This window comes from Geospiza fortis, unplaced genomic scaffold, assembly GCF_000277835.1.
Source record: "Geospiza fortis unplaced genomic scaffold, GeoFor_1.0 scaffold75, whole genome shotgun sequence".
NCBI lineage: Eukaryota > Metazoa > Chordata > Aves > Passeriformes > Thraupidae > Geospiza > Geospiza fortis.
Window position 1 is genome coordinate 429,216 of NW_005054360.1, and position 17,555 is coordinate 446,770.

General features: G+C 39.6%; 1 protein-coding gene across 1 annotated transcript in view; it reads right to left on the reverse strand.

Annotated features, from left to right (window-relative positions):
* The window catches only part of ARHGAP21 (Rho GTPase activating protein 21), an 81,674-nt gene that overhangs the window by 14,349 nt on the left and 49,770 nt on the right, over positions 1–17,555 (reverse strand). The window contains 3 exon segments of the mRNA XM_031059331.1: position 1; positions 4–21; positions 14,500–16,453. The exon segment at position 1 is cut by the window's left edge and continues 128 nt beyond it. Coding sequence (XP_030915191.1) covers position 1; positions 4–21; positions 14,500–16,453 — 1,973 coding nt within the window.

The following is a 17,555-nucleotide window of genomic DNA, read 5'->3' on the forward strand; positions in this document are numbered from 1 at the left end:
TACTAGGACTAGTCGGTTCATCTACAAAGGTAATATGCCATATATTAACATATTAAATGCATTAATCAAATGCTCAAATCAAATAGGTGCCTGAAGTTCTCATTACTGGGATATCAGATATCTTAAACATGAACTCATTCTAACAAACAAAAGGGTCCAATTAATTCACACTGTCAAATGTACACTTTTTTTCATTAAGAGAAGCTTGTTTCATTTCATAGGGATGATAATTGTACATTAGAGATAAAGGCAAAAAAATCATCGATTTTGCTGTGTGCAAAAGAAACAGGAATTATTTGCTAGTCTCTCAATATTATTTGCAAGTAGAGAATTTTTGTTTGCATGCATAAGCAAAACCCACGCTCATTGTATCAGTAAGTTTGAACTCAAGAGACAGATATCCACAATAAAACAGGGGCAGTCTATCAAAAGCCACTTGGTTTAAAGAGTGTTCAAATAAAACAGCCAAGTTACAAGCAAACAAAAAAGCATTTTAAACAGCTGTCTAGCATTCAAAGAACCAATCCCCCCATCCTCAATACATTCAAATAAAGAAGCATGAACTTAGACCTTTAAAAGATGGGACTACTACATACCAATCAGTTCTTCCACTAATTGTTCATAGAAACGACTGCATGCCATACATGCCCAGCACCTCTCAGTCTCAACAGCCACAAGGGTCATCATGAAAGATTCCAAAAAGCTTTAAATACTCTGGCATTTAACATGTTTCTTACAAGATGGAAGGAGCCAAAAGATGCATTTTCCATAATTTTGAGAAAAGAGCCATAACATCTTCTAGAGCACATTGCTAGCACTAAAAAAATCATTCTACTTCACTCTCTGGTAGAGGAAGGAATGGAAAAGAAAAAAAATCACGAGCAGGGGCTGAACTGTACTGCTGTAATGAATATGAATGTACTCTAGGTGCTAAGAATTGTAATATGCAGAGCTACTGAAAAGCCTATTGAAACCAATGAACACTCACAGACAGAGGTTTATTCTTTGCTTTGTGCGAACACAACTGCGTGTGCTGCATTGTGCTGTTCCAACAGTCACTAACAGTTCTGTTAAGGCAGCACTTGTACCATCAAAATTCGGCAATGTACATTTGGAACAAGGCAATAAACAAAGTACAGGACAGTTGAGCAGTAACATGCCTCTAAATTGTCTGGGGTGAAAAAGACAGTAACATTTGAAGTTAAAAAACATATCCCAAAAAACCCAGCTGCAACTAGAAACATTAATAAAAAGGAAAAGCAACAGAATTCACACTGAACCCTGACACTACAATTTAAAAAATTTCCATGTTCTATTTGCATCCAAAGTGATAAATTAGAAACATTTACAGATGACTTCACAACAGCAACTAGGACACAGGAAAAAGCTCAGCTATACTTCAATTTCAAACCTACAACAGGTTAATTTCCTACTTTTTTTTAATCTGCTGAGCTGCCCTGAAACTAACATTGACTAAGGAATATAATCACTCACTGTGCAATTGATTGAGTTATATCACGCAGACTGAAAGTGCTCAGGTTAAAGTTATTTATGTCAACAGACATATCTCAAATATCATAGTCTCTCCTCCCAAAAGTTATAAAAACACTAGCACTTGAAATAGATCTGTGCGAGCTGTGAACACAAACATGTCTGGCCACACTACAGCATTTCCCACAACACTTAAATCCAAGAATTCAGATGAGGAAGAACAGTTTGTAAGTTCCTGAAAGCAATAATAATTATTCAAATCATTATTACTTCATAGTGGATCTAATTCCCAGATGAATCAAAATTGAAGTTGTTTTAGAAATAGGCCGACTTTAGAGGAACTGCAAATGACATTGGTATAGGAGATGCATAACTATTCAGCCCCCGAAGAGGCTGAAGGTCAGCCAGCAAGCTTTTATGTAATATAAAGCAATGATGGAGTAAATCATGGCATACACCACAGGAGTTTCTGCCTATTAATTTAATGTACTAGCAAATGCCACTGCTGCTGTCCAGTAAGACACAAAATCCAAACTACATATATTCCTTGTATTTTGATCTTTCTTTCAAGTGCTTGCAATATTTGTTAACCTGCTCAGTTTCCTTGACTGACATATTTGCACCCCAAAACTCCTCACACAGCATGTGAATGGATGTGTTCAGCTCACTCATCAATGAAATTACTGTGTCCAAAATGCAGTGAAGTGCACAGAACAAACAAGCCAGAAGAAAAACCACACAAAATAATTCTCTTTCAGTTTGCTACCTCAAATTACTGGCATCTCTTTAAATGTTTGCAACAAAAAGGTCAGAGACTCCATGGAAAAGATTATTCTGGGAGGTACTGAAAAGGACCTGGAGGACAATGCAGTCACTGGTTGGAGCCAGCACAGGTTCATGAAGCAAAATCCTGCTTGTCAAACCTGATTTCCTTCTCTACAACCCACTGATCTAGGAAAGCCAGCAGATGAAGCCTTTTGGACTTCAGCAAAGCTTTTGATACTGTCTCTCCCAGTGTCCTTCTGGAGAAAGCATCCAGCTCACAGCTGGACAGCCCTGTTACACAATGGGTGACCAACTGGATCATGGGCACAAAGGGTTACAGTGAATGGGGTGACCTCAGACTGGTGACCTGCCACCGCTGGGGTTCCACAAGGATCCACTCTCAGCCCAGTTCTCGTCCACATCTTCATTTTAATCACCTGGACACAGGACTCAAAGCAATACTATGGAAGTTTGCTAACAATATTAAATTGTCAACTCCTGTCAAGGGCAGAGAGGCCACTGACAAGTTAGAAGGCTGAGCAACCATATAAAGTTCACAAGGGCAAGTGCCAGATTCTGCACCTGGGATGGGACAGCCCTGGTCGTGTGTAGAGACCGGGCAATGAGAGGCTGGAGAGCACAGCCATGGAAAGGGACCTGGGGGTCCTGGTCCATGGCACGTTGAACCTGAGCCAGCAGTGCCCTGGCAGCCAGGAGGACCAACCCTGTCCTGGGGGGCATCAGGCACAGCATGGCCAGCAGGGCAAGGGAGGGGATTGTCCTGCTCTGCTCTGCACTGGGGCAGCCTCTCCTCGAGTGCTGGGGGCAGTTCTGGGTGCCACAGTATAAGAAAGAGATTAAACTGTTGGAGAGCATCCAAAGGAGGGCCACAAGGATGGTAAAGGGTCTGGAGGGGGGCTGTCTGAGGTCCCTTGGTCTGTTGAGCCTGGAGAACGGGAGGCTGAGGAGACATCTCATTGTGGCCTTCAACATCCTCACAAGGAGAAGAGGGGCAAACACTGATCTCTCCTTCACTCTTGTGACCACTGACAGGACTCAAAGAAACAGCATAAAGCTGAGTCAGGAGAGGTTTAGGTGGGATATCTGGAAAAGATTCTTCATTCAGAGGATTGCTGGGCACTGGAACAGCTCCCCAGGGAAGTGTTAACAGCACAAAGCCTGACTGAGTTCAGGAAGGGTTTGGACAATGCTCTTGGGCTCATGGTGTGATCCTTGGGGTGTCTTGCACAAGGCCAGGAGTTAGATTCTATTATTCCAGCACTACTTTATGCTATACTTTTCAACTACAATCTGTTCTGCATTATTATCTATGAAGTGACACAAGAGACTGGCCATCAGAGCCAGGCCAGCACAGTGATAGAGCATCCCTGGCCAAGAGGGGATGTCACTTGTCACTTGTGTTTGCACGAGAGTGGAACTGGTCAACAGTTGCAACTAATGATTTTCAGGAAGAGCCCTTCAACACAAAAATATTTATGGGGGTAAGACACTGAAAACTTGTAATACAACACAGCTCCAACCACAACTGACTGATCCTCTAGCTAAGGCACAAAAAATCTGTGCATCAAAGTAGGCTTGTATTGCCATGCAGCTGGAGACTGGGGACCTACAAAGATAGAGACACACAATGTTGGTGAGGTGAAAAAAACCCGATAGAGACAAGTTTGATATAGAATGGGTTCAGAGGCAGAACCAGATTTCAAAACTGAGAATTTCATGGGCAAGAAAGCATGACTAACAGGACATACTATCCCCATTATGTGAATGAATAATTAAGTATCAACCAATTTATCAACTATTCAAAGAAACAGACACAAAATCACTGAAAATAAAGCACAGATCCATATTATAACCTATTAAACTGCTACAATACAATTTTATCATGATTACTATAGCATTTCATGTGTTTGTTTATCCCATCTCCTGAACAGTGCCTTAAGCATTAAGGTTTGAAAGGAATGACTGAACACAAAAGGGGGCACATTTTGAGAACCTCAAATGTAAGTTAAATGAATCACAGAATTATTCAGGTGGAAGCAAGCCTTGGAAGGTCTCTTAGGCTCAAATTCTCCACAAGGCAGTGTTAATGCTGAATTCAGACCATGTTGGTGAGGGCTCTTACCCAACAAGTACCAAACAGAGGGGGAGATCTCCCTCAATATTCTGGTTGTGTTCTTTCTTACTGATACAGATCAAGAGAGTCTAAGACTAGTGTTGCCAAACTTAATAAGCATATCCTAGCTCCTCTCAAGGTCATGAACATTAAACAAGATGGCCATGAGGAACATTACTTGTAACCAGCCTTCAGGCAGAACATGAATACTTAGGCACTACCTTCAGATGCATTTCAGTGGGTTGCATGGACAGGTATGGGCTGAGCTGCACTGGAGCTGTCTTAAGAATACCCTCTTTATCCAAGCTGGTAGTGATTGTGGGGTTTGCTTTTGTATGTTGTTGAGCTTTGGCTGGTTGGTGGTTTCTTTTCTGTTTGTGGTGGTGGGAAAGCAAGGGAGAGAGGTATTTAAGGAAACTGTTTAGTTAACTGAATCATACACACATGGGAAACAAATTCACAGAGACTTTAGTACAGCCACCAGCAGGGATGCTTTAATAGGGATTATTCACAGAGAAAGGTGATTCCTCCTCCAATCCATACAGATTCAGTTTGCCAAAGCTTTTCTTCACTGGTAATAAAAAATTACTGGAAAAAAACCTAGCTTCCCAAGGCTAAAGTCATTCTCCACATTCCCCTTCAGGCATGGCAGTCTTGCAAGCAATATTTCAACACCTCAGAAGGCCTTAAGAAGGAACTGTGTTATTTAGTAAATGTTTTGCAGACCACATTACTATTTAAAACACGAATTGGGCATCTCAATTTAAACAAACAATGTGAATATGTGGCCACAAAGCTTAATTCAACAAGTATGTATTTTATCAAAGACTATTCAGCTGATATAAAGATTCAGATCATAAAAATGTAACAGCTGTGTAGTAATACACACTTAAAAACAGCTTTACATGTCCCATGAAGAGTGTTAAGACAGCATGCACTCCCAGAAACAAAAAAAAATTATCCAACATACAATTTCCCAAAAATTCCTTTTGTTGAATGCATTGAAGGAGATAAATGTCTTTTAATATTAGTGGCTTTCTGACAACTATACCAAATTCTTGGATTAGGTATTTGTTTATAGATGCTCCTGTAGTATTTAATGTAATTTTGGTTACTCAGATCTTGTGTAAATGTATCAGTGATCCATTGTAAAAAGCCCAGCCTTCCACAGAAAGCTAGAGGTAGCTCATGCTGCTGTCTGCAAAGCAAAGGGCTAAAAGAGTCATTAAAAACATTATTTTCATTCAACTGAGCCACAGATGTCAAGGTTCCTTATAGACTCAGATGGCATCTACCTGACAGCCATAACAGTAAGTATTTTCATAATTGCCTCTCTAGTTCTTCAACAGTTCACTCGAACAACAGTCTATGGCTCTGGGATGCAATTTAAGAATGAATCTTACATGTCAAATTAATTTGCTTATGCAACAAAAGAAGGAACAAACTATCAAGTACTCATTAGTAGAATTAAATAAACCCTAATCTTCTCTTTATGGAAGGACTGACGGGATGTGCCAGTGACCCTGCAGCAGGACTGACTTTGGAGGCACTGCCTTAGTGAATTTCAGCCCTTTATCAAACAACCATTTTGCACTCCACATCCTTGGCCTGTCCAAGTACTCCACAGTACATGATACCATGACAGGCTCTGCATCTTCACTATGCACCAACAATACCTTACTCTGAAGTATTCTTCCTAAATGCAGTAGAAAAAAGGTTTAAATTCTTGCCCTATGTCTAATACACCTTCTGTGCCTCTCGGATTAGATTCAGTCCAGCTTGCTACAGGCAGCACCTCCTTTAAATTACAGCTGTGTGCACCCATGTCCCTTCCTTACACTCAGCAGCAGGCAGGACAAAAGCACAGAGAAAAGGCTGCTGAGGCACAAGTGAAGCAAGGGACAGCAGAGCAGGGGGACAGAGACTGCAGGGAAGTGGCACCAGTGAGGAGAATGAGGAAAGGAAGGACAGAGCATGGACAAGATAACAGAGGTTAGGAAAAAGATCCTCATTCATATAGGCAAGGAAGTAAAAAAAAAGTCTGTCTCCAAGAAACCCCAGAAGAAGCTGCCAGTAAGGTAAACACAGACACACTAATGTGGCTGCTTTTCTTAAAAGCCTGTCAGGAAGACAATTAAATAAAAATACCATGTATACAATTTCAGCAGTAGTGAGAAGGCCGGAAACAACCAACAAACACAAACAAATTGTTGAATCAAAAGTAACTACATGGAATTAACTCTGTTATCATACAAGATAACACAAAGGACTAATAAATTCCCCACAGCAGTGACTTCTTGTTTTAAATCCTGCAGTAAAAACTGCTGCATCTTATAATTCAGTCTGCAAGGGTAAAAGCTCCCTTACGTATTGACTTCCAAGGCTTTAATACCTGATTTGGAAAAAAGATAACTCTATTGTCCAGATTCCTCATGACCTGTCACTTCATTTTTTTCAAAAAAGAATCTTGAAAAATATTTTTCTTTGCTAGTTTTTAAGTACTTCCAGCACTAACTGTCTTTACAAAGAACTTCTTCATATATCTACTTCATGGAATTATCCTCATGTGGCCAAAAGAACAGAATGGAAACATGTCTGCATGCTGAGCACATTCATGGCTAAAAGCCCCAGAAACACATGACTGGAACAAGCTTCCTGAATCATCAAATCCAGTCCTCTGCTAATGCACTCATGTAAATAATATGTTTGTGACACTGACTATGTTTCACACAGAAAAGGCTTCCCAAGGTTATTCTTCATGTCAGACTATGGTGAAAACTGTATCTAGGGAGGTCTATTGTTTATTTCAGTGTCAAACAAAAGTTTAACTATCCTTCTACACAAAGCAATTCTAAAGGTTCCTGCTTGCCATATTACCCCATCACACCAAAAAGTACAATTCTCAGTATATTTTTTATAGCCAAGAACCCTGACAGCATTCCCTTACTACCTGCAATTTTGAAGTTATAATGATACACCGAGGATGATGTATGCTTTGAAAATATTACTATCAAGCAAATCTGATGCTTCAACTCAATTATGGAATGTTAGGAATTATTGCTCCCAATTTTAAGTTTTAATTTAAAAAATATTTTTGAGTTACAGAAGCATTTAAATGGTATTTAAAAAACTAATTTGCAATTTTGCATTTTGGCCGCTATTCTTCAGAATACCACAATGATTTAAAAACTGTTCTTTGGATAAGAAACACTGAAATGTTCAGCCTGGAGCAACAGTTATTGGCAGGCCACACTGTAAAACCCTAGAAAAAAAAATACAAGACTGATGCTTATCTTAGAAACACTGATGACATGTTAAAAGCTGTTCCAATGCTATCATGATAATAATGGAAGAAGCAGCCCTCAGAAATGAACATTTGTCAGCCCTAATCTCTACTGCAATTGCACTTCTATTTTCATAATTTGGAATAGCTAGGCAATAACTTGTAGAAAAGAAAATTATCACAAAAGCTGAAGATTTTAATTTTCATCTTGACTGCTAGTAGTTTTGCCTGAAAACACAGCATATCAGCCATCAGTATCCAGCCACCATTTGCCCTAAAGAAATCCACACATTTTGAGTTGATGAACCACAACCTCTGCTGGAGAAGTCCAAGGTTTTTAGTTTCTCCCTCCTCATAAGGAGAAAACAGAATGAGTACATTCTTTCAAGTACTTCCTTTCTGCTTATGAAATGTTTCTGCTTGCTTCCCCTAACTTTGTCTATTCCTACCAGCATAACCTTTTTTCATAGCATGTTGTGCAACCATATCAATTTATTTTCTTATTTCAATTGTATTCAATTGCATTCAATGTATTCACATAGTCATCTTCCAAACCTCAGCAGCCTGCAGAGAGAGGCACAAAGATGTAGGGGGAGGATAGGGAAAGTATGGCACATAAAATCACATAGGTGATTCAGAATGTTTCAACTCCTAATTCCTTAGTTAATATACTTTAAGAAAATATACAGTAACAACAACAAGAACAACATTAAAAAAAAAAGCAAAATAAAAACAGGGTTGAGCAGAACTCACTGGAAGCGAGGTAAATTTACCCTATCTGCTAATCAGCATGTACCCAAGTACTTTTATTTATGACATGTTTGTAAAAAAACAGGTCATGAAATAAAAAAAAAACAAACAAAAAAACCCAAAAAACCCTCAACAAAACAAAACCACTAACAAACACCACAAAAACAAAACAACAAACCAAAACCCCAGGCAAAAACAAACAAACAAAAAAAAAACCAAACAAACAAAAAAAAACCACCAAAAAACCCAAAACACCAACCAACCAAAAAAACAAACACAAAAACCAAAACCCCCTCCCAAATCCCCAACTTTTTGGTTTTGAAAATTAGCATGAAGATTAGCTTTTAAAGCACGGTGAACAGCAGAGTGTGTCTGATTACCAGCACAGAAATTGCTGTGGGGTTTGCCTGCACTAAGGGTAGAAGAAATAGAGGGATTTATTGGGGATTTATTGTAAAGGTGGTGAGGGACTGCAACAGGTTCCCCAGAGAAGCTGTGGATGCCCCATTCCTGCAAGTGTTCAAGGCCAGTTTGAAGGAGGTTCTGAGCAACCTATTGGAAGGTGTTTCCACTGATGGCAGGGGGTTGGAACCAGATGGTCTTTAGGGACCCTTGCAACCCACACTGTGAATTTAGTCAATGGAAGACACATTTTAGGAAAACACAGACACACACTAAGGGAATAAATACCATGCAGTTTCAACTGTGAAATCCCTGGCAAATCTTTTTTTAAATCAATACAGGGGATTGGATACAAATTTTACTGTAACATAACAAAATTTTACTAAGACAAAACTTTACTGTAATACAGAAGAGAACAGAGAAATTTATGGTACACTTAAAATCACATTTGCCTCAGAGATACTGTAAAGCACAAATAGTGGGAGAATAGAAAGTACCAACATTAAGTATCACATATCCTCATTCTGTTCCTATACCTTTCCTAACATAGGAGTTTCAGTCAGGGGGAGAACACTCATCTAATTCTTTACAAATTTTTTCAAAGTCTGGTCAGATATTTTTATCTGGCTAATTTTCCCTCAGTTATCCACAAATTAATAGTAGAATGAAGCCACCTACAATTTTTCTAGGGTAAGGATGTGCTAAATATTTTCAAAATGGGATCGCACCTTTGAGGAAAAATCTTTGTACTTACGCAATGCTACTGTACGCCTAAGGAAAAACTCTATAATAGGATGGCTATGAACTTGATTTTATTTTAAAATAATTTTGAACTTCAAGATGATATTTAGGCTAAGCTTTTAAAACATATCCATTTAAAATTAATTTTCATGTGACAGGCCTCTGCAAAGCTGGAAAGAACATCCACCCAGTAGTAATGGCCAAAGCATTAAGCTGGCCTAACAGCTACACATGCTGCAGTCAGGTTAAGTATTGAAGCAGCACCCCCATTTCTCTTCTGTGAGCAGTTCATTCAACTGAATATGGGAGTTGGATTAACCTCTTTTACATTTGTTTCTACTCTACACTAAGTACTGTAAGAAGGAAAAAATATTTTCAACCTTGCCGCAAATCTCAGACATGCATACTACACATTCATGTCTATGAAATGTATTAAAATAACCATATTCTGAATCAACATTTTCTCAACAGTTACAAAACTCAAAATGGTTTGGGTTGGAAGGGACCCAAGCCCCCTGCTGTGGGCAGGAACACCTTCCACTAGACCAGGCTGCTCAGAGACCTACCCAACCAGACCTTAAATACTTCCAAGACTAGGGCATGCACAGCTTCTCTGGGCAACCTGTTTCAGTGTTTCGCAACACTCACAGTAAAGAACTTCCTCCGAATATTTTATCAATTTAAATAATCCACTGCCCTTTGTCTTTTCACTACACATTCTTGCAAAAAGTTTCTCTCCATCTTTCTTGTAGGCTCACTTCAGGACAAAGGTCACAATTACAGCACCCTAAAGCCTTCTCTTCTCCAGGCTGTACAATCCCAATTCTCTCAGCCTTTCCTCATAGGAAAGGTGCTTCATCTCTCTAATAAATTTGGTCCTCCTCTGAATTTGCTCCAACAGGTCCACACCTTCCCTGCTGGGCACCCCAGAGCTGGAAGCAGCACTGCAGGTGGGATCTCACCAGAGCAGAGCAGAGGGGCAGAATCCCCTCCCTTTACCAGCTGCCCAGGCTGCTTTTGATGCAGCCCAGTGCAGGGTTGGCTCTCTGGGCTGTAAGTGCCCATGGCTGGGTCATGTCCAGCCTCTCTCCCACCAGCACCCCCAAGCCCCTCTGGGCAGGGCTGCTCTCACTCTCTCCATTCCCCAGCCTGGGTTGATACCAGGGGTTGCCCTGACTCAGGGCACCTTGCATTGGTCTTGTTAAACCACATCAGATTCCCATGTGCCCACTTCTCGAGCTGTCCAGGTCCCGCTGGATGGCATCCCATCCTTCAGGTGTGGCAACAGCACCTCTCAAGCTTGGTGTCATCAGTAAATCTGCCAAGGTGCACTCAACCCCACTGTCCACGTCATCAATGAAGATATTTAATAACCCTGGTCCCAGTAAGGGCCCCTGAGAGACATCACTCGTCATCCACGTCTATCAGGATGTTTAGCAGCATTCTACTTTCCATTCCAGTGAATATTAACTCATCCAAAAATTACCCAGTAGGCCAGAAAATTATCATTTGCTGTCCTCTAGCACAGAAATCATGCAAAAATTGCAAGTCTGAAAAATGCACATTAAACACCACAATTGCTAATATAGTCACTGATAGAGAAAATGGTATTTTTATTAGTCTAGAGAACAGGTGAGACCTTTTCTGGGTAAAAACAGTAGACTGTCACTAGACTAACTTGTATAGTTAGAAACGATAAAGAGCATTTTAAGAACATAGCTTTTCTCTGGACCTGAAATAGAAAGAGAAGCTTTCTGAGAACCACAATATCCTGCATTTAGTAGCACATGGAAAGTACCAAAGCGTGCAATACCATTGCATGTTTATCTGTAAAGCTGGCAGCTCCATCATCCCCCAAGAACATGTGCTTACCTGAAGAGTCTGAATACACAATATTTTCCCTAATTTTTTCAAATAAATCCATTTCTCCCATAAAACAGATATCTACTAGGTTTGGTGTGAACAGATCTCTCATTTCTATTAATAAATTACACCCATGTTAATAAATTACACTCAAAATTTAAATCTTCCTGCTTCTGAACTACCTTTTTGAAAAGACTAGTGTCAAAAGGCAGTTATTCAGTAACCCACCATCATCCCTGTAAGAATCTGCTGTAAGGAAGCTGAACAGAAACTCTGCTTGGATTTCCATTTGTGGTGCAGGGCAGTGTACTACTTTTATCCAGAGCTAAAATCAACCTGACGTTGTGCTGTTCTCAGAAGTGGGTAGTCACAAAACACTGCTGCAAAAGCCAACTGTTCCTGGCTGAATTTCTACTAAAATACAGCCCTGGCCATATCTACTACTTTTAATAAGCAGAAAGTGGTGATAAAAATAGACACATCACAAATATTTTAAACACCACACATATTTTAAAAGGTAGCAATCTGTGACCTTGGAAGATATTTGTTACCCTCCCCCAAATTTACATTTTTACACTACTCCAAGTATCTACTGTACAAGTAACTTCAGTAAGTGTATTAAATTAGTTCTATCCAATAAAACCTAAGAATGCAAAAAATCCTACTATATGGATATAAGCATAAGGGAAATAAAGCCATTTGCCACACTCCAAGGTATGTGCTCATTCAAAGTAAGATCCTTCTCAATAATCAGAGAAGGAAAAAAAAACCCAAAACCCAAAAGAAAACCCTAAACCAAAATTCCCAGTGATTTTCCATCTGAAGAGTTAAATAAGTCTTTAACTGAATTTCAAAGCAGATCTAGGGTTTTATCTGTCTGATTAAGTACAGCTTTTAACAAGTGAAGTTGTAATTAGGCATAATGATAGCAAAACAAGCAAAGTTAGAATAATGCATATAAACTCTAACATAAGAAGTGGTCTACTTCCATAATATCTCATGCTCCATCTATTCAGAGAGAATATTCATTATTTCCTATTTGTTATTCCCTCAAGGCGCTGGAGCTGGGGTAGGAACTTTCCACAGCCCCTGTACTGGCACAGGAATTTCTTGCTAGGAAGACTGCCACAAGGACCATGCTGACTCAGATAGTGCCCAGGCTCTAGAAGCATCAGGTTTCAGTATTTCTGGAACATTCAGGAGGTTTCATTCCAAGAGGCTTATAAGAATTCAATCCCATGTGGTGTTATGCCAAGAGGCTGCAATGGAGAGTTACAATTTTGTTCCTTCTGAACTGTTCAGCTGCTACCAAATACAGTTCAACTGACATGCTTAAGGCTTCTTTGAACTTTAATCAACACATGTCTCTAAAATATGGAAGCAAGTCACACAAATAAAGTTCATGGGAGATCTTTGACAAAACCAAGAAAGGAGATTGTGAACAAAAGGCTGGGCTTGACGTTACCAATCTTGATCTGACTTTAACATGACATTTCAACTGTATGGGATTAAAATACTTCCAGCAAACACAGAATGTTTGTCAGGAGCCCAACACTGATGATTTTAGGCAGAATATTGAAAAATCCTACACTAAGATCAGTTACATGCCTCACACACTTTGCTAATCCTTAAAGAAAGATTGGCTGGGTCTGAAGAAGAATCTAAAATTACACTGATGCATCCAGTAGTAACAAGAATGAAAAAGATCTATACAACTCCCATTCAAAATGAAAAACCCAACAAAAGTAGTATCTGCTAGCTAAGAAAGTACTTTTTAATGTCTTACCAGTATTTTGTCAAAAGAACAGAATTATTGTATCTTTTGTATGATTTCCATTTTCTGATGAACACAAAGCTTCTTCACTGTTTTTTGGTTATTCACTTCCAACTAGTAGAGGATATTATACATAATGATAGGGGGAAAAATCACTGCTTCAGATCCCCAACAGAAGACAATTATGCTAAGACACTGTATCTGTAATTCCCTTAACCTCATGTGTAAAAAAAAAAAAGTATCATTAAAAAGAGTTGTTTTTCACACAGATGAGACTGAGAATAAAAATTCCGTATTCAGTACTTTCTAAATACTTCCTACACTAAATTCAAGAGCACAGAGTCAGTTATAAATCAACTCCTGTGGAAAATGATGCACAGACATCCAGACTACAAAGGATTAAACCAGCCACAACAAAAGAAAATCCAACCCAACAACAACAGCAGGACAAAGACAACAGAGGCATTGACTGCTTGGATAGAACAGAAATGCTCTGCCACTTTAACTCTCTCTTCAGCAGAAGACACTAATTCATCACATATCCAACATCCAATATAATTATTTTTTTCTACTATATCCAATCCTTCCTTTTCTTCTTCACTGCCCTTCCCAGAAACTCCCTGTAATTCCAAGCCTGTTTGTGTCACAGCACACAAGCAAGTAATTTTGCCTTCTCAGATTCTGCTTCCACAAACCCTTTCATTCATATCCACATTAGCATCTTTACTTGCAAATCCACTTCTTTTTATTGCTATCCCTTCACCTGAAACAGCTTTCATCTATTCCCCATCTGTCTCAGAAGGCTTTCACCATACCTATTCAGCTGAAAAACATCTTTTTTCCCCACAAATCACTCTTACATGGATTTGCATCATATTCTTTCTGTACTGTATTCCAAGTATGTCTTTTTTACTAGAGAAGTACAAGTATTTGAAAGGTGCTGCAAATGCCAGTTGTCCATATATGTAACATCACAACATTATGTGAAGTGACAACCAGATGGAGTTATGTAACACAGATTTACCCAGAGGGTAAAGAAAACTCTAGAAAAATACTACATCACTGCGGGCTTTTTTACACTCATTCTCCAGGACCCTCAAACAAAACAGAATATTATTTTCTCCATCGAAAAATATTTTTCCTTTTACCAATCCAAAGTTATTTTAGATGAGAAAAATCTCCCATGCCTCTCAACCTCAGGGTTTATAGGAATAGCAGTCAACTACCTGGCATCTTGTTTTTCATCACCTTTAGGAGAGAAAATCATTTGATGTACACTGAAATAATTTAACTCACCAATAAATGGAATTGAAGCCAAAGAGTCACCAGGTGGGCTGGAACTCGATGCTTTCCTTTCCTCTATTCTTTTTATATGGACTTCTCTCCGAGCATCATTAGGTAACCAACAGGTAGTGTCTGAGGCTGCCTCTTGGTCATTTACAGCAAGAATGTAGGACTGATGCCTCAAAGGCTGGGGAGTTTGGTGGCCAGAAGGTGATTTGTCCCGCATGACCACTGTGTCTTTGTCATTTCCCTGAACATCCATTTGCAGACTTTCAGACTCACGAACATCTTCCCTTTCAATACCATGAATCTTTTGTCTGATGGAACCATCTACGTTGTCAGAGGTAGTTAAACACTCACTTGTTGGCTGAACAAGTTTGGCAGAAGATGGAGCCAGAGAGGAGGGCTGGATGGTTTTACCAGTTTCTGTTTTGTGATCTGGAGCAACTTCAGCTCGGGTCCTTGACTGTTGGTTTAACAGACTGCTTTGATGCGAGTGATTTACTGTTCTTTGGTCTTTGCTGGCAATAGCATCCAGGCCCTGGTTAAGGGGAATCGATGGTTTTGCTGCATAGGGAGCGGAGTTCTTCAGAGAGCTACTTTTAGAACTTCTGGCTGGTGTGAGACACAACCTCTCTTGTGAAACACCTGCAGATTTTGAAACTCCCCCAGGAGTTTGCGAATCACGAGAAGGCTGTAACATTTTGATATCTGGTGAAACTTTCTGAAAGTGAGAACCAGGCAGAGAAGCTCTACTACCTGTTCTCCTGTTATCTGAAATATAAGTATTTGGAGCAATAGGAAAATTTTGACCTCGAAGGGACATATGAAATGCATGTTGTCTAGATCTGTCATAAATACCTCGCCGATCATCTTGTTCAGTAAACCCTGTCCATTTGTAAGTCTTTCTTCTATCTCCATTTGCATCTGCAATCATATTCTCAGAATGAAAATTTTCTAGCACTTCACCCTGTTTGCTGAGATAATCCCATGACCGAGCCCTGTGATTTCGAGCATTGGATGAAGGTGCAGATAGAGTATCTTGTGAAGCACTTCGTGGCCATTCTTTCATCAGCACGGGCTCTTCAAGCCTTTCCTGGGATACACTTCTCTGCCGGATCTGGACAGACTGCGGAACCCTGTCGTGCGAGGTGCTCCTGCGCCGTACCTGAGAAGCAGTGCGACTTGGCACCACCTGATTATACTCAGCTGTGCTCTGAGAAGCTGCCCTTAAGCTGTCTAACCTTTCCTGTATTGTTCTGGAGCCATACATGTGCATGCGCCTGTTATCAATGTACTCCTTGTAAGTTTTGTAGGTCTTCCAGTCTATGTGCTGGTGGGAGGTTGGAGAACTGTAGTGATTAGTAGAGACTGAGGGCGAGTCTGTGGCTTGAGTAGAAGGTCTAGTGTTTGGGATGCCTTCTGGACATACTACATAATTTGAAGCTTTACTTACTGTTACAGTTGTATCAACTGGTCTTGTTATTGGAGTCTGAGGAAGTACAATGGCAGTGGACACTAAAGATGGTGGTGATGTGGTGGTCCATGCTTTTAGACCAGTTTGATCTTTCACACCATATCTTACTTCCTCTGTCCTGTGTGATGGACCAGCATGGTTATTTCTGCAAGATGTCAAATCTACAGCCTTCTCAGAAGGCACAATAACAGTCCTTACAGTTTCATTGCAAACACACACGGCTGTATTCGATTTTGCAATGTCTGTTGGTGATGGAGGCACTTGTATTTCCATTCTGTAGGCCCTCTCTGGCTGTGTCAATGCCCGGACTGGTCTACTGACTTGCTGCTTCCCCAGTGAGAAGTCAGAAGGGAGCTTTTCTCCAGCTTGTGCCTTAACAGAGGCTGCGGATGTCAGGCGTGGATAACATATTGGTGGTGGTTCAGGTATGTTGTGGGCATTACCACTGTAGGCCTCGTTGCCTTTCAGGTAGGCATCTTGGGAATACGCCTGCGGAGAGAAGATTAAGTGAGTATTCAGTAGTGAGGGAGATGGAAAAGTTCGCCATTTAGTCTTTGCATGATCAAGCTTCAAGGGAGGGGAGCACAGGTTCAAAATTCACACTCCCTCTAATTTCAGACAAAATGTTAGTTCCAAAGATAAAACCAGCATTCCAGCCCCTTAGTGAGCAGAAACAGAGCAAGCAAAATCATGACATACATTCCTTCCCTCAACAATTACAAAACTGAACTGATGACCAATTCTAGGAAATACTGCGAGCAGGGCACTGAGTCAGGTTTCTCAAAATCCATGAGTACACAACACAGTATTTTCCTCCCCATTAATTCTGCTTTATAACATGAGATACTTCACACATTTTTCTCATTTAAGCCTCCCATTGCTGGAAACTGGAATTTCACAGCGCTCAATAGGTTAAAATGCTGCATAATAAATTCAACTAGCACTAGAAAATTCTCTATACACTTAGGGTATAAAACAGCTCTGTTCACTTATTGCAGTATGTATGAGAAGTACAGACAAATAAATATACATACACACACTAAATATAAATAAATAAATTTTTATATAAATAAAATAAAATAATAAAAAATATAATAAACATAATAAGATATCTTCTACATAAAAGCTACTGTTCCTAAACATATAATGAATAAATTGAAGCAGTAACATATTGTTGTGAGCCAACACCCTGTAAGTCATCTTATATTTTACAGGATACAGCAAGTATATGGTACATAAATTTTACTGTAAAAAATATTAATGATATTTAGCATTTTTACTTTGAGGTAAAAATAGTATGAAAATTCATATTCACCACTGTCCATGCACTACTGAAACCCAACATGAAACCTCTAATTTCCTTACTGCACTTTGCATCTTCATGCATAACAACCTGACTCCTAAGAAAAAGATGGTTATATTATACTTAGTATGCTTCTGCAGCATTTCTGAAAGCAGCATTTGTCATTGTGAAATTAACAGAACATTCAAAATAATATATCAATGAGAAGCATACAGCATACTTATACAATACTCTATTATTGAAAAACTTCAGCATGACTTTGTTCAGTTTGAACATAATAAAATAAAG